This window comes from Tyto alba, unplaced genomic scaffold (genome assembly GCF_018691265.1).
Source record: "Tyto alba isolate M040663 unplaced genomic scaffold, T.alba_DEE_v4.0 Super-Scaffold_8, whole genome shotgun sequence".
In the NCBI taxonomy this organism is placed as follows: domain Eukaryota; kingdom Metazoa; phylum Chordata; class Aves; order Strigiformes; family Tytonidae; genus Tyto; species Tyto alba.
In genome coordinates this window covers 20,915,510-20,932,383 of record NW_024881329.1, presented here as the reverse complement: position 1 = coordinate 20,932,383, position 16,874 = coordinate 20,915,510, and the positions used below count along the sequence as shown (strand labels likewise).

Below are 16,874 nucleotides of genomic sequence, written 5' to 3'. Positions count from 1 at the left end.
CGAACCCCCGGGATGGGACCCCCCCCCCGGGATGGGACACCCCCCCCCCCCCGGGATGGGACCCCCCAGTTGTTTCTCCCAGCAGAGCCTGATGGAAGGAGGGAGACCCAGCGGGGGACGGGGTGTAGGAACGGGGGTAGGATGTGAGTAACCGCGGCCACCCGCAGAGGAAATCACCAAATCCCCCCTCGCACCACGGCCACTCGCTGCCCTTCCTGCCAGGGGGTGTGTGGGGGGGTGTCCGGGCATCCCCACCCCCTGCAGCCAAATCTCAACCTCTTCCTTCCACGGGGCTGGGGGGGGGGGGCTTAGCTCTGCACCCCCGTCCCCGGGGAGCCGCTGGCTACTGAGCTCTGGGATTTACCTCCGGGGATTTGGAGCGACGGCCCCGCAGCCTCTTGCTGGGGCGAAACGGGCTCCTTGCAGAGCCCCTTGCTGCCCCAAACCCCCCCGCACCCCCCGCACCCCCAGCCGCATTCCTGCGGCCTAACGAGTTGCAGATAACAGTGTTGGTTATCAGCCCCGCCACCCCGGTGGGTGATAACACCCCGTGCCCCCCCCCCTCTCCCCCACCCCCCCTCCCCAGGGCCATTCGCCCGGACCCTTCATGAGTGGGGCCATCCCCACTGCCTGGGGGGGGGCGGTCTGGGGGCCCTTCAGCAACCCCCCCGGCATCACCGGCGGCTCGGCAAGGGGCTGGGAAGGGTTACCCGTTCTGCGCTACCCACAGAAGACAAAAATAGCCGAGATATTGTTATTAATAGTGATCTTCGTTACCGGGCTGGAACATCTCCCTTTGTATCAGTTCCTGGCAATACCAAGGGTCTAATTAGCATTTCTTTTATTTCCCTTTTTTATTCCATTTATTAGCTAATAAGCTTAAGTAACGTCTTCGTCAGGCTTGGTTTGGGGGGGGGGGGGTCCATCCCTTCTTTAAACAAACTTTGGGTTTTAACTTCATTCAGCAGCCATCACATGTACGTGTCAATTTTTAGCAGCTTTTTATTTTAATTCTTCAAAGACCTGCTGGTCTTAGCACCTCACCCTGCGGAGTTGACGTGCGCCTTTCCAAGGGGTCTGTCCTGGGTCATTAGCATATTTTATTATTCATTATCTCCAGCCCCTTAAGCCCTGGTTTGTTCTCCTTGGCTGATGGTTTTGAGGGGCTGCTGTACCCACCCCTCTGGGGCTCCCGCTGCTCCCCCATTTCCCAGCCCCTCTCCCTCCTCTACCGCTTGTTTTTTCTAATTTTGGAGACCCTCTTGAGCTTCTGCCCTCGTTTCAGCCACAAAATTGCCCCACTATCCCCTTTCTTTACACCGCTGTGCTGGGAAAAGGGACCCGCTGCCCCCCGCCTCCATCCCCACGGTTCCTGCACCGTGCCGCCGTTTGGGTTTTACCTTCTCCATTTTTGCAGCCCGTTCCGCTCATGATTTACCTATTCCGACAGCAAAAAGCTGCTCCAGCTCCTTGGCCCAGCCCCCCCACCCTTTCCTGGACCACTGGGAGGTTCGTGGCTTTTCAGACTTTACTTTTTACAAAGTCCCGCTCAGTTTCTCCAGTGCTTTTCCCCAAAGTGAGAGTTCAGCCCCAGCGGGACTCCCCCGTCCCCCAGCTCGGCCCTGCCCCGCCACGGCGGGGAGTTTCCCTCTTCCTCCTGCTGCCTCCAATTATTTTATTTTTGGGCTAGGGGTGAATTTTCTTCTCTCTTGGCTCAGCTGAAGGTGTTGCTGCGTTCGGCTCCTTTACTGGGCAGCAAAACCTGCACAGAACTGGGATGCAGGGAGGGCCCCTCGTCGCTGTCTGCAGAAGATGGTTTGCAAAATGGTGTTTTTGTGGGCTGGGGGGAAATCTCAGCGCTTCCCCTCCCCAGATTTTTGGTAAATGCACAAAGATCTCCCCAGTGTGTTGTGCTTGAAATAGGGCCCTGGCAATTTGGGACTCTCCCGGTGCCACGACTGTTTGCAAAATGCAAAACCCTGGGAGCAAAGATGGAAAAATCCCAAGTGCAAAATGCCAAATGCAAAACGCCAAATGCGACCTCCCGAACGCCAAACGCGACCCCCCGCCCAGAGCACCGCCCCGACGCAGAGCGCCCGGTGCAACGCTCCGCCTGCGCAACGCAAAACCCGGCGTGCAGCACCCCCGTGCGAAACGCCGAATGCGCCGCCCCGAAGGTGACACCCCAAATGCAAATTCGGCCCTTCAGCCCCCTCTTCCCCGAGCCGCGGCACGGAACGCGGGCGCACCGAAATCCCCCCGGGAGCGGGGACGGGGGGTTATCTCAGGGGGTTGACGCTTTGACACTTGGGTGAGAGATTGGTAAAACCCCCCGGGAAGGAGCCAGATGGAGGGTGGAGGGTGAGCTGTGAAATTTCCCACGGGGGGCTCCCCCCCATCCATCCATCCATCCATCCTGTCCGTCCCATCAAGGAGGAGGAGGGCGGAGGAGGAGGAGGAAGGGGAGGTAACGCGGTGGGATTCGTCGGGCCGGGCTCAGAGGGCCGGAGGAGCTCGGTGAGCCCGGGATGAGCTGAGCTGAGCTGAGCCCGGCGGCATGGAGGAGGCGGCGGACGCCTACGCCTACGGGGACAACGAGACGGAGTGCGAGTACGCGGAGTGGGGCCCCTCGCTGGCCCTGCTGCCCACCATCTACCTGCTGGTCTTCCTGCTGGGCACGGCGGGCAACGGGCTGGTCCTCTGGACCGTCTTCAAGGGCGGCCGGGACCGCCGGCGCTCGGCCGACACCTTCATCGCCAACCTGGCCGCCGCCGACCTCACCTTCGTGGCCACCCTGCCGCTCTGGGCCGCCTACGCCTGGCTGGGCTACCACTGGCCCTTCGGCACGGCCGCCTGCAAGGTCAGCAGCTACTTGGTCTTCGTCAACATGTACGCCAGCGTCTTCTGCCTGACGGGGCTGAGCTTCGACCGCTACCTGGCCATCGTCCGGCCCCTGGCCACCGCCAAGCTGCGCTCGCGGGTCAGCGGGCTGGTGGCCACGGTGGCCCTGTGGGTGCTGGCCGCTCTGCTAGCCCTGCCGGCCCTGGTGCTGCGGCGGGCGGCCGCCCTGGGGGGGGACACCAAGGTCACCTGCTACATGGACTACGGGGGCTTGGCAGCCCCGGGGACCGAGGGCGCCTGGGAGGTGGGGCTGGGGCTCTCCTCCACCGCCCTGGGCTTCGTGGCCCCCTTCGCCGTCATGCTGACCTGCTACTTCTTCATCGCCCGCACCGTGGCCAGCCACTTCCGCCGGGAACGGGCCGAGGGGCCCCGCAAGCGCAAGCGCCTGCTCACCATCATCACGGTGCTGGTGGCCGCCTTCGGGGGCTGCTGGCTGCCCTTCCACCTGGTCAAGACCCTCTACGTCCTGATGGACCTGGAGGTGCTGCCGTGGTCCTGCGGCCTCCACGCCTTCCTCAACAACCTCCACCCTTACTGCACCGGCGTCGCCTACATCAACAGCTGCCTCAACCCCTTCCTCTACGCCTTCTTCGACCCCCGTTTCCGCCACGCCTGCGCCACCCTCCTCTGCTGCCGGACCCCCGGCCCTGGGGCCGAGCGCTCCGCCAGCTACTCCTCGGGGCACAGCCACCCCCCCGGCGGCAAGGGGGGGCCGGTCCCGGGGAGCAAGCTGGACCCCACCACCCAGGAGACGCTCTTCCGTGCCTAGACCCTCCCTCACCCCCAGCCCCCTCTCCCCATCCACCTCCCGTGCCCCCCGAGCTGGTCTCCTTGGGGGGGACCCCACCACCTTCTCCTCACCCCAGAGCCTGGCTTGCTTTGGGGACCCCCCCCCCGCTGGAAAGCCCTGTTGGCGGGAAGGGGAAACTGAGGCAGGGGCTGGGCAGACCCTCGGGCAGAGGCGGCTCCCCCCGGCACCCACAGGGCTTTGTATTTTGTGACAAATAAATGAATTTTTGTTAAAAAAGGAGCAGGGTGTGCGCAGTTCCCTCTGAGGGGATGGGGAGTGAGGTTGGGGCGGGGGGGACGGGATGTGATGGCGGGGGGGGTACGGCTGGGTTTTAAGGTGTGTGTGAGCAGGAGGTGTTGCACATGTGTGTGTGTGTGCGTGCAATATGCGGTGTCCCTGTACCCCACGGCTGCCTGCGTCCCCTCCTGGATACCCCTGGCCCCCTCCAACCCCCCCATGGGGGCTCAAGCCTGGGGCAAACTCTCCCCATTCTCTCCCCAACACACACTTTGGGAGACACAAACGTTCCCATCCCGATGCACCCAAGCATCGCAGTGTGACGGGATGTTTTAACATCAAAAAGTGCGCAAACCCCCCACCCCGAAGTGTGTCACCATGGGGTGGGCACCCGCCTGCCCCAGCCCCCCACCCCAGCAGCTCTGATTGCATCAGGCAGCCGCCCTGTCCCACCAAATCTCATTTTCAGGCTTTTCTCCTTATCTGAGGCCAGAACAAGCCCTGTGTGACTCACCCCTGCGGTGTGAAAACGGGACGCTGATGCTATTAAAGACCCAAAACCTGATGGATGGGGACAAGGGACTGTTTGGGTTTGGACGGGGGGGGGTGTGTGTGTGTGTGTGTGTGTGTGTGTGTGTGTGTGTGTTTGGGTGATGGGCAGGACAACAGCCCACACTACCCGGGGTTTTGGTGAACCACCAAATGGCTCCTCTCCCATTTCCCTCCCCGGCCACCGCTTCCTGAGGCTTTGCTCTAAATAAATCTTCCCCCTATTTGTTATTTACATCCTTCATTTACTTGTGATGAACTATCCTGTCTCCTCAGCCTTTGTTCCCTCTTGGAAAGGATGCGGGATCATTACTGGGTTCCTTGGGAAGCTTCCCGTCGAGGGGGGGGGGGTGGATTCATTAACCTTCCCGCTTGCCACCACCTAATTTTGGGAGCCAACCCAGCCGGAGTCATCCCTCCTCAGGGACGGTCCTTTGTCTTAATGAAGTAAATGGAGGAGGGGGCTGGTGGGGGCTGTGGTTTGGATAAACTGCCCAGTGCAGGGGGTTGGGAGCCTATGGTGTCTCTTTTCACCCCGGGTGGGGATTTTTGGGGTGTTTTCCCAGGGTTCTGGTTTGGTCTAAGAGCCAGGGGGGTCTGGGGTGGGGGTGGAAATGCTGCATCTGAAGGGAAATTTGGGAAAGAAGCATGTTTACATTCGAGGTGCCTTCCAGGCTCGCTTGCCCTGGAGAGACCCCTTGATGCTGCTCATCCGTCTGTCCATTTGTCAGTCCAGCTGTCCATCCATCAATCCATCCATCTGTCCGTCCCTTCCTCCCTCCCTCCCTGCCTCCATTCCTCCCTCTATCCATCTATCCATCTGTCTGTCTGTCTATCTATCTATCTATCTATCTATCTATCTATCTATCTATCTATCTATCTATCTATCTATCTATCTATCTATCTATCATCTAATCTGTCTATCCATCCTCCCATTCCTTCATCTTTCCATCCCTCCCTTTACCCCTCCACCCCTCCATCCCTCCCCCAGCCCCAAATGACCCAGAACTGATGGGGGTGACGGGGGCCCCGTTTTTCGGTGGGGGGCTGGTGAGGGCGGTTTCCTCCTCGGCGCGGTGGCCGGCGCGGAAATGGCTGCAGGGCTCAGTGCCAGCGGAGACGGGAGCCGCTGACTTTCTATCCGCCTCTTGGAGATTTCCCTTTCCCTTCCAGGAGGGAAATGTTTAGCTGAGGAGTCTCTGGGGGGAAATGCAGGGACACTTCAGAAAAAAAAAACAAGGCTGGAGCCGGTGGGGGGGAAGGGGCAGCGGGGGCCCGGACCACCCGTCGGAAGGAGATAAGGAAGGTGTTGCCTTCCTGCGGCAGCACGGTGGAGGAAAGATGAGGAGGGAAGATAGAGGGGGGACAGCGGAGGACCACGGGATGGGGGGATGGGGAGCAGGACCCTGCTAAAACTGGGAGCATCCTTAGAAAACCCTGTGAAGGCCAAGGAGCTGGGGGGGGGGGCTCCCCCGGGGTGAATCTGGGGACCCCCAATCCCAAAAAGCGATGCTTTGGCTTGCTGCAGCCCGCTGTGCGTTCAGACTTGGCTGGGGGCTGGGGCCACGGCCAGATGTCCCCAAATCATGAGCCATGGGGACGTGGAAATGGAAAAAAAGGAGGTTCTTCCTCACAGGGGCTTTCGGTTGGAGCAAAAAGTGTGTGGGGCTGCGGCGGGGAGAGACGGAGAGATGGGTGCGGCACGGCCAGTGCGGATGGGGACAGGGACAGGGACAAAAGCCAGCTCCCCCATGCCCCAGGGAGCCTCCCAGCCCCGAGCTGCTTTTTCAAGCTACCAAACGGCTGAGCAGGAGGCTCAAACACCCCCCCTCCCAAGCATCCCACCTGGGGGGTACCAAAATAATTTGGCAGTGTGCTAAGCCAGGCTGATGTCCCCGGGTGTCCCCTTTGAAGTGACCTCTTTGTTTACAACCCAGCTCTGGGCTGCCTTCACACATCCCACCCCAAAGCAAATGGAGGGGAGACCCCGCATCCCCACGAAGGGGGGTCCAGCTCCGATTTATGCTGGGAAAATGTGGATTTGCCAAAGCCATGCTTCCTTACCACGCAGAGGAGCTTTCGACAGACCTCATGGCTTAAAAATAGCAGAGAAAATAATTGGGGTGAGAGCTGTTGGCTTTTGGAGGTAGCGATGTGTTGGGGGGGGGGCATTTTGGGTGGTCCCTGTCCAGTGTGTCCCCACCATGCCAAACCCTGGGTGACCGACCCAAAATCTGACCAATTTTCTCCTTGTTATGAGAAGAAAGAGCTTCAGGTGCTTGTGGCAAGTGCTGGGGGCTTTGGGGAGAGAGAGCTTAGGCAATGAGTAAGGAGGTGGGAGTTAAAAGAGAGGAAATTGGGTGAAATGGAAGGAGAGAGTTTGTTTTTTTTTTTTTTTTTTTTTCTCTCCTGTGTTTCTGGAGGTTCAAGTGGTCAAGAGTATGTGGGAGGAAGGATGGATGGATGGATGGGTGGATGGATGGATGGATGGATGGATGGATGGATGGATGGATGGATGGGTGGATGGGTGGATGGATGGACGGATGGACGGACGGACAGGTGTTGGGGGGGAGGGAAAGGTGGGTGCCGGAATAGAGGAATGGAGGGATGTCTAGAAGGACAGACAGATGGAAAGCTGAAGGGGTGGATGGGAGAAGGACACATGGACGGATGGACAGCTGGAGGGATGGGTGGGAGGACCTTGGGCTGGCTGGCTGCGGCAGTGTGGGGGGACACGCAGGGCAGTGCTGGGGGGCAGAGGGGTACCAGGCACCCCATGACCACTGCTGCCAGCACCCAGCTGGCAGGACGGCACCGAGTGGGGTCACGCTGTGACACGGGTGGGCAATGGGGGCTGCCCCCACCCGGCAAAGCCCCCAGCCGGCTCCCCCCTGGGCTGGACACGGCCCAGCTGCTGCCCGACCTCTCCGCTCCGGTGGGTTGAAATAGCCCCCGTGTCCCCCCCCCGGGGTGGGAGGGGGGTCCCGGGGAGTGAGGTGACACGGAGGTGACCCGGCTGCCGACAGCTGGGCCCCGCCGGGGCTGGGAGATGCGGCCGGAGGAATAACAGGAAGCGCCGGGAGGGGAAAAACACGGCTGATGCCTTCTGCAGGTTGTGGGCCGCCGCCTTCCCCCGCCCTGCACACGCGTGTCCCCGCTGCACACGTGTGTCCTCACTGTACATGCGTGTCCCTGCTGCACACACTTGTCCCCACTGTACATGCGTGTCCCTGCTGCACACGTGTGTCCCCACTGCACATGCGTGTCCCTGCTGCACACGTGTGTCTGTGCTGCACACGCGTGTCCCCACTGCACATGTGTGTCCCTGCTGCACACGTGTGTCTGTGCTGCACACGCGTGTCCCCACTGCACACGTGTGTCTGCGCTGCACATGCGTGTCCCCGGCCCCGAGCCAGGCTGCGCTGATGCTCTTTATTATTGACGTTCAGCTCTGAAAAAGTGCTTGCCGTTTTACAAAAGTCCACGGTTATAAAATGTGCTCCATACAAAGACCCGGGGGGGAATTTGGCTTTTCCCCCTTCGCCTTCCCCACCCACCCACACCGGGTGTAGTGAGCAGGGGAGAAAGGGGGAAAGATGGAAGGAGGGAAGAAAAAAGAGGAAGAGAAAGAGAAGAGAAGAGAAGAGAAGAGAAGAGAAGAGAAGAGAAGAGAAGAGAAGAGAAGAGAAGAGAAGAGAAGAGAAGAGAAGAGAAGAGAAGAGAAGAGAAGAGAAGAGAAGAGAAGAGAAGAGAAGAGAAGAGAAGAGAAGAGAAGAGAAGAGAAGAGAAGAGAAGAGAAAAAGAAAAGAAAAGAAAAGAAAAGAAAAGAAAAGAAAAGAAAAGAAAAGAAAAGAAAAGAAAAGAAAAGAAAAGAAAAGAAAAGAAAAGAAAAGAAAAGAAAAGAAAAGAAAAGAAGAGAAGAGAAGAGAAGAGAAGAGAAGAGAAGAGAAGAGAAGAGAAGAGAAGAGAAGAGAAGAGAAGAGAAGAGAAGAGAAGAGAAGAGAAGAGAAGAGAAGAGAAGAGAAGAGAAGAGAAGAGAAGAGAAGAGAAGAGAAGAGAAGAGAAGAGAAAAGAAGAAAAAAGAAAAAGAGAAAAGAAGAAAAAAGAAAGAAAAAGAGAAAAGTCATAAGATGGAAAGGAGAAGAAAGGAAAGGGATAAAGAGGCAGAGCAACATTAAAATAAAAAGACAAAGAGCAACAAAAGAAAAAGGGAAAGAAAAAGAAAAACGGAGAAAGAGGATGAGGGCAAGGGTGAGGCAAAGGGCAGGGCGGCTGCATCTGTGCCCGGGTGCTCCCCAGCCCGGTGGGGAGGGAGGTGGCCGTACCGTGGGGACACCCACCCGGGGACACCCACGCAGGGACACCCACCCCGGGACACCCACGCGGGGCCGGGTCGGGCAGACACTGGCAGGATCCAGCCCCCCCCGCAGCGGGCCGGGGCGGTTTTGCTTCGGAAAGAGAGAAAATGGGTCTGGCAGGAGATTCGGGGGGGCGGGGGGGCCGCTCTTCCTCCGCTGTCCCCGGAGCCCCGGAGCTGCCGCGCGTCCAGTCCTCGGCGTCCAGAGGGTGTGTGGGGGGGAATGTCTCAAACTTAGCAAAAAGGGGGAAAAAAAAAAAAAAAGGGAAAATAAACCAAAAAACGCCCAAGTGCCCCTTCCCAGGGCGCAGCGCCGGGGGCTGCTGCCCTCCGGTGGACGCGGGGCTTGGGGTGTGTGGGGGGGTGCAGCCACGGTGGGGGTGCAAGTGGCCGTGGGTGCAAGTGGCGGTGGGCCCCACTTCCCCGTGGGTGCAGCCCCGCCCCACGGGGTGTCCCGTCGGAGGCCCCCACGCCCCCGGGGGGGGGTCACTACCAGCCTGGCCCCGGGGGATGCTCAGCGGTGGGGGTGGCATCACCGAGACAGCACATTGCCTCATTTTTCCCTGTTTCTGCTTTTTTTTTTTTTTTTTTTTTTTTTTTTTGGTTGGTTTGGTTTTAAACTGCACCCACATTTACACTCTGCCTCCACGCGGGGGGGGGGGAAACGCGGCAAGAAAACGAAACAACTCACGGGCAGGCCCTTCTTGGGGGGTGCTGAGCCCCCCTCAGCCCCACTCCCGTGCCTGACACACGCTGGCCGCGGAGACGGTGTGAAACGCGCACGGGGATGGCGGCCACCCCGGCTGGACAGAGGGGTCGTTGGCTTGATTTTTTTTTTTTTTTGATTTTTTTTTTTTTTTTGATTTTTTTTTTTTTTTGATTTTGTCCTTTTTTTTTTTTTTTTTTTGGCGTTCCTTTGGCCTCCCAACCTTTCCACGCCGGCGAGCAGGGACGAGGCGACGGGGTCCTGCAGCCGCCGGGCCCGGTTTGGCCCCAAACCTGCGCGAGACCCCCGGGGGACGCCCGCAGCTCGCCCCGGTGCCGTCCTGGCACGGCCCGGTGTCACCAGCAAGGCGCAGGCGTCCCCCGGGTCCCTCCCACGGGAGCGATGGTGCCGAGCTGGGTGCTGGCACAGGGTCCCAGGCTTGACCCCCCCACCCCCATCCTCCAGTTTTTCGGGGAGTGTGGGCAGGATTCAGCGGGGCTGCACCGGTGCTGCTTTTGGGCTGAAAGCAGGGATTTCCTCGGTTTTCCCGCAGGGAGGGTGGCCGGTGTCCCCCAAAGCGCACACTGCTTTTGGGGTGTCTCTGCCAAGCGGGGGGGGGGTGCTCCCTGGCTGCGGCCCCCACTGACCGGTGCTGTGGAGGTTCCCGTGGGACCCCCATGGGACCCCGAACCGCCGCCTGGGTAGCAGGAATGGGGGGCGGGGGGGTCCAAGCTCACGGTGCGGCGGGGAACAATCCTGGAGGGGGCAAAACCTCCCCGTTTTGGGGCAGAAGGACGAGGATCCGTCCCCCCAGTCTCCCCCGCCACGGCCGGGCGGGCGTCTCGAGGGCCACCCCGGCATGGGGGGCGGCGGGAGGGGACGGGGACAAGGCACAGTCTGGTGTCCCCGCCGGGGCGGCCGGGAGGGGGGGGACGTCGTCGGTACCTAAACGTCCTCGTCCTCGCTGGCCTTGCTCCAGCGGTGGCAGCAGTTGGCGGTGATGCCCAGCAGGAAGTTGGTGGCCACCGAGGCGATGGAGACGACGAAGCCGACGAAGGCGATGAAGAGATAGTCGTCCAGCGTCAGGGTGAGGTGGCAGGCCTGGAAACTCTCCTCCGTCAGCGAGAGCAGGGGGGCCCCCGCCACCTCGGGGGGGGCCCGGCACTCGGCCAGCTGCGAATCTGCCGGGGGGACACACATACACACACACGTGGTGTCAGGGCTGGCCGCCGGACCCCCCACCCTCACCACCATTGGCACAAGTGGGGGGCACGGCGCGGGGTGGGGGGGGGTGGGGGATGCACAGCACCTACCCGAGGCGCAGCGCTGGATGCGTCCCCGCAGCCACTTGAGGAAGGGCTCCATGGCGCAGCCGCACACCCAGGGGTTGCCGCCCAGGCGCAGCCCCACCAGCCCCGGCAACCCCTCCAGCGCGTCCAGGCTGATGGCCGACAGCCCCCCGTAGCTGAGGTCCAGCTCCCGCAGCTGTGCCAACCCCCGGAAAGCTTGGGGGTGCACCCGCCGCAGCCCGGGGTTGTGGCTGAGGTCGAGGCGCAGCAGCCCGCTGGCCTCCAGGAACATGTCGGCCCCCACCGCGCTGAAGTTGTTGTAGCTGAGGTCGAGGTGAGCCAAGCGCCGGGCGCCCAGGAAGAGCCCGGCCGGCAGCGCGGCCAGCGAGTTGTTGCGCAGGTCGAGAGCCCGCAGCTGGCCGTAGCAGGCCAGGTAGCCCGGCGGGATGCTGGCGATGCGGTTGTGCGCCAGGCTGAGGTTGCCGGTGTCCAGCGGCAGCTCGGGGGGCACCGAGAAGAGCCGCTGCCCGCTGCAGTCCACCGCCTGCCCGCGGCACGTGCACAGCACCGGGCAGCCCGCCGACACCGACACCGACACCGCCGCCGCCGCCGCCACCAGCCAGGGGCCCAGCAGCATGGCGGGGTGGCGGCGGCGAGCCCCCCCCCGCCGGAGGGGAAGCCGGGACCCTCACGGGGCGGCGGGGGCCATCCCGCCGCGGGGAAAGGGCCGCCGGCAGCGGCGGCGGGGAGAGGGGCCTGGCGTCGAGCTAGCGGAGCGATGCTCCGGGCATCCCGGCGGGATCCGGGGCGGGGGGGGGCACGCTGAACCCACACCCCCTTGCCAGGGGCACGGCGAGCCCCGGGGCGTTGGGACGGTGTCAGCTGCCTGCGAGGAAGAGGAGCAGGAGGAAGCCACCACAGCCACACGCCTGGGTGTGTGTGGGGGGGGTGTGGGGTGGGCCGCGGCTTGTGCGGCCAGGGTGGCCATGTGGGGGACCCGCACCCGCCCTGTGCCAGGGCCACCCCGCTCCTCCAACCCCCCCCTCCACCTCCTTCCCAGGGATTTCAGCCCAAAAGGAGCCCCTCAGCCTTGCTGACCTTGGTTAGCTCATCCTGGCCGGCGGTGGCCAGAGCCGGGGGTGTGCCCCCCTCCCCAGCCCCCCTACCAGCCCCCCCGCTGCCACCGGCTCAGCCCGGTGCCCGGGATGCCCTCCCCGTCCTCTCCCATGGGGATAACCCCCCTCCCTGGCACCCTCCGGGGTCCCCCCCCAGCCCGCCCTCGCCCACCACTGCCTGACCATCTTTGCTCCTTCCTCCCTCGCCCATTCCCCCCCCCCGGTTCCATCCTCTCCCCACTGCCCCATCTTACCGGGGGGGGGGGGATACATAGACCCCACCGCCCCGGCCACCCTCCTTCTCCCCAGGCCCCCAATCCCTCCAGCCGTGCCGGGGATCCCCCGGGGTACTTACGCAGGCCAGGGGTGAGCGGGGCTGGGCTCCCCACAGCCACGGGGCCTGGGCGGTGAGGGGGGGTCCCCAGGTGGCCTCCCTCGCCCTCGAGGCCGACAAGTTGGGCGAGCGGCTCCCACAGACACGGCCAAGGCTGCTGCCGAGCCTGGCAATGGGAGCAGGTCTTTCCCCACCTCCTTCCTCCCCTCCTCCTCCTCGTCCTCCCTTGTCTCTCTCTTTCTCTGTCTCTTTTTTTTTTTTTTTTTTTTTTTCTCTCTCTTTTTTTCCTTGAGGGCCAGATACTGACGTTTCGGTGTCTCTTAGCAACTGCCTCCACATCTCTGAGCAACAGGAGATCTGGATGCAGAGCCGCCAGAGCGATGGAGACGGCGGAGGGTAGAAATGCCCCCGCCCCGGGGACACCCCGGATGGGGGGGGGGGAACCCGCACCCCAATGCCTGAGGCATCCAGGCGGGACAGAGTGGGAAGAGGGTGGCATCCTGCCCCCCCGCCACAGGCTTGGCTGGTCCCCAGCCCTCCCCGCAGCCCCCGGCCCTGGGAAGCATCCCCCGTGGGATGGGGTGAATCAGGGTTTCCTGGCCTCTGAAAACAGAAACAAATTACGTATCGGCAGAGGGGAAAAATAAGGCATCCCGGATCCGACCGGGCGCAACGTTACCCAAATGTTTGCACCCAGTGCACCCAGGCCACAGGGACCCGCTGACCTGGGGGTTGCAGGGGTGCTGGCTGCAGCAGGAACGCTGCATTTTCATTTAAAAGCCTGCCTAACCCAGCACACACAAAACCCCCTCCAGCCTGCTAAAAGCAGAAATGTGTTGTTTTTTTTTTTTTTTTTTTTTCCCCTGCTCGTGGACCTGGAAAATGCCTCAGGTTGACACTGATTGTTTTGCTCCGTGTGAGCCGAAAAATTCTGTTTCCCTTCTCCTTTTGGATGCAGAGGGGATGGAGCGGGTTTTAGCAAGCTGCTGTCATCCCTGCGGCCGGCTTTTTACCATGAAAGTGGCCGTTTCAGATCAAAAGGGTGCCCATGTTTTGCTCTGAAAATGTTGCAACACCACGGCTGTGGCATTTTTCAGAAAGGAGGCACTTTCAAAACCCAGCCTGCCCGCAGTCGGGGTGGGGGGGGTTCCCTTGTTCTAATTTTCGCCTGCTGTTTTCCTGGAGTTGCTCCTTCCCCCAGCTGAAACCTCCGGCCCCATCCCGGTGTTTCTGCGGCATCGCCCGGGGGCTGTTTGCTCCCCACATCCCATGGGACGGCTGCTCCTCGTTGTGGCGGCTGCCTCTCCCCGTGGTGGCTATTAATTGGCGCTGCTGGTAGCCCGGGCTCCCAGCAGGCTTCAAGGGAAACTCCGGGAGCCAAATACGCCCAGACATCCCAGGAGCCAGCTGCAGCTCAGGCAGACACATAATTAGAGATAAACCCCAAGCCTGGCTGCAGAGCTCTTCCCCAGCATCTATTTGCGCTGTTTTTTTTCCACCCCCCGCCAGTGTTTTGGGCTACATTGGCAACAAATAAACCGGCAAATTACCCCGACTGCGGCTTGTTCGCAGTAGAGCGGGGCTGGCAACCCGAGCATCCCCGGCGGAGCTGCACCGCCCCCCCCCCACCCCCCCCGGAGACGGGGCTGCCCTCCACCAGCCCACCCACAGACCCCAGCCCCACCGAAACAGCACTGATGGGGCAAAACCGCAGGCAGGAGAGTGCTGGCTTTTTGGATGGTCGCTCCGAACTTGCTTCCAGCCCCACTTTCCAATTTTAATTCCCCCTCCCTTCTTTGGGGGGGCCGCTGGCAGTAAGGCAGCCCCCTCTCCCACTCGGCCCCACTTGCCGGCAGCCACCAGCCGGGCTCCCCCCGGTCCCCTGGGATGGCTCCGAGGAGCCTGGCTGGATAAATCTGCTTTATATTGAGGGCTTTATCTCTTTCAGGGCGGGCAGCATCTGATAGCCCCCGTCGTTTAATCGGTGTGTGTGCACGTTTGGGAGAGGGGGAGGAAAGGAGAGGAGTGGTTACACCTCTTCTTTTGACGGGTGGGCGAAGCCGTCGGTCACAAACAGGGGGTCCCCGGCCCCCTCGGCATGTCCATAGGCAGCTCAGCCCCTGGCAGCCCCTCAAAGGAAAATAAGGGTCACTTTATCCACCTCGGCTGCCAGCACCCAGGCGTGAAACGGGGCAGGGGGTGAGGCTGGCGGCTGAGCATCTCCCCGTGCCCGGGCGAGCCGGGGGAGAGCTGGGACACCTCAGGGTCCAGGGTCCACTCCTGGCCCCGGGGGGTTTCGCCAGCCGCCGGCCTTCGCCGGAGGAGCGAGGCGGGCGGGCAGTCGGGCTGCAGCGTGGGATGCAGAGGTTTTGTTTCAGGTGCCGGGGGGAAGCGGCAACCGCCAAACCGCAGCCCCGAGCCTCCCCGGCAGGCAGGAAGGGCAGAGGAAGGGCACGGGCAGAGCTGTGGGGCACGGGCAGAGCCGTGGGGCACGGGCAGAGCCGTGGGGCACTGAGCAGCCCCGTGCCAGGTCCCGCCGTGGTGCAGGGCGAGCGCTGGGCCGGCCCCCGTGACACCGGTGTCTCGGCAATAACACCAGATTGGCCTTCGGTTTCCCCACTGTCACTCTCAACACATCACACCAATCCTTATAAAAAAAAAAAAACAAAAACAACCCACCTCATGCTCCCCAGCCGTTACTGAGTTTGCCCTCATCTAACCCAGCCTGAACACCATCGCTGCAAGACGGGTCAAACTCAGGGAACCGTGAGCGTGCCGGGATCCCGGCGGCATCAGGGCTCGGTGTGACTTTGCTTTGGGTCTCTCTCCATCCAAGATACTTTCCTCCTTTGGCTGACACTCCTAGTCACGAGCTGGTGGTAGAAATCCCAACCCCAAAGGGGCTTTTAGAGTCGAGCGTGGGGTGTCCACACCAAGGTGGGATGTTACAGCTTTGGAAGGTTTCGCAGTCGGCTGAGCTGGTTTTGCTCCTGTGTTATTTGTCCTCGTGCTGCACAGGACACATGTCCTCATTTCAGCTGGGATAGAGCTAATTGTTTTGTTGTTTTTTTTTTTTTTTTTTTTTTTTTATCCCCTTCCTTTTTAGCAGCTAGGATTGTGCTGCTGTTTGAATTCAGCGTGGCATTTGGTATGAGAAGAATGTTGATAATATACGGGTGGTTTTAGTTGTTCCTAAGAAATCCAGGACTTTTCAACTCCCCATGTCCTGCCCGTGCACGGCTGCACATGAAGCTGGGCAGGAGCACGGCCAGAGCATCGGACCCAAACTGGACAAGGGAATATTCCATATCCTACAGTGTCATCCTCTGTGGATCGAGGAGGGATCCACTCATGTTCTTGGGGTGGTGGTTTCAGGATTCTCTCTTCTCTGGGATCACTGGCTGGGAATGGGCTGGCCATCAGTCAGCGGGTGGTGAGCAGTCACACCATGCATTACCTGTTTGTATTTTCTATTATTATTATTACCATTATTACTTTAAATTTATTTTATTTCAATTATTAAATTGCTTTTATCTCAACCTATGAGTCTCCTTACCCCCTCCAACGGAGGGGTTGGGAGTGAGCGGCTGCGTGGGGTTGGGCTGCAGGCTGGGGTTAAACCCTGGCAGTGGGACCCCCCCTCTGGGATACTGCAGTTTTTCTCAGCCAACACGATTAACATCAGCGCTGGGCGGGCAGGAGCTGGAGGTGGGGCAGCACCCACTCTTGGTTTCTTTTCACACTCTGCACGCTGTTACCTCCTGCAAGCGCCTCAGAGGCATTTTTGCAGTTTCAGTATTAGAGTTGTTGTTTTTTGTTTTTTGTTTTTTTTTCTATTTGCACCTGCGTACTCCTGTCTGCGCCTCGCTCGGGACCGTAAAATTATTTCCTGGGGGGGGGTCAGCCACCTCACCCCCCACTCGCCCGCCCACCCGTGCCCTCCCTGCAGCGCTGGCCACGTTTGCCCGAGAGGCTTTTGTACCCTGTCCCGGCCCATGTGCCAATGAAGCCGCTCTCGGCTGTTTGCTTACGGCTGGATTTCATTGCCAGGCATGTACAAACAGCCCGGGGCGGGGGGGATTGCAGCCCAGATTCAGCCTGAATTTCACTTTCAGGACTTCTCCTCAGCCTGCCCCTTCCCCTGGCCGCAGCTCTGGCAGATCCCACTAGATTTTTAGGTGTGTCACCCCTAAGGCAGCCTGAGTTCTTGAAGCTCTTTGCCTGAGCAAAAAGCCCGTGATGTGACCCGTTCCCACTGCAGGAGCCCCTACTCAGGGGAGAGCCGAGCCCCCTCCTCCAGCATATGAAGCTGGCGGTGGGGCAGCCGACCAGACCCTTCCCTGGCAAGATGAATTTCAAGGAGAAGCCACCATCTACCTTCCACCTTGCCCAGCCACGGCTCTTTTGGCTCGCCGGCATGTCCCAAGCTGAGCAAGACGTGCCAGCAGCTGAGTTACCGCAGCCGGGTGCCGGGGTCTCCATGCCTTCAGCAGAACCCTCCACTGCAGCGTGAGAAGGAAGGAGCCAGAAGAAAAGAGAAGAAAAGGAAGGGGGGGGGGAACAAATGGGGTGCAAAACGGTCGCGAAGTGTGAGAA

The 16,874-nt window shown here is 60.8% G+C and overlaps 2 protein-coding genes across 2 annotated transcripts; one reads left to right on the top strand and one right to left on the bottom strand.

The window, feature by feature from the left end:
- Positions 1 to 1,987: 1,987 nt before the first annotated feature.
- APLNR (apelin receptor) lies at positions 1,988 to 3,931 on the top strand. Its single transcript, XM_032983299.2, has one exon. The coding sequence runs from the start codon at positions 2,558 to 2,560 to the stop codon at positions 3,668 to 3,670; it is 1,113 nt and encodes a 370-aa protein (XP_032839190.1). The 5' UTR covers positions 1,988 to 2,557; the 3' UTR covers positions 3,671 to 3,931.
- Positions 3,932 to 9,432: 5,501 nt separating this feature from the next.
- Positions 9,433 to 12,504, bottom strand: LRRC55 (leucine rich repeat containing 55). Its single transcript, XM_042785697.1, has 4 exons — positions 12,300 to 12,504; positions 10,854 to 11,715; positions 10,486 to 10,721; positions 9,433 to 10,296 (listed from the first exon to the last, which is right to left on the bottom strand). Exons 2-3 carry the CDS (start codon positions 11,464 to 11,466, stop codon positions 10,486 to 10,488), a joined length of 849 nt encoding a protein of 282 aa, XP_042641631.1. The 5' UTR covers positions 11,467 to 11,715; positions 12,300 to 12,504; the 3' UTR covers positions 9,433 to 10,296.
- Positions 12,505 to 16,874: the final 4,370 nt, after the last annotated feature.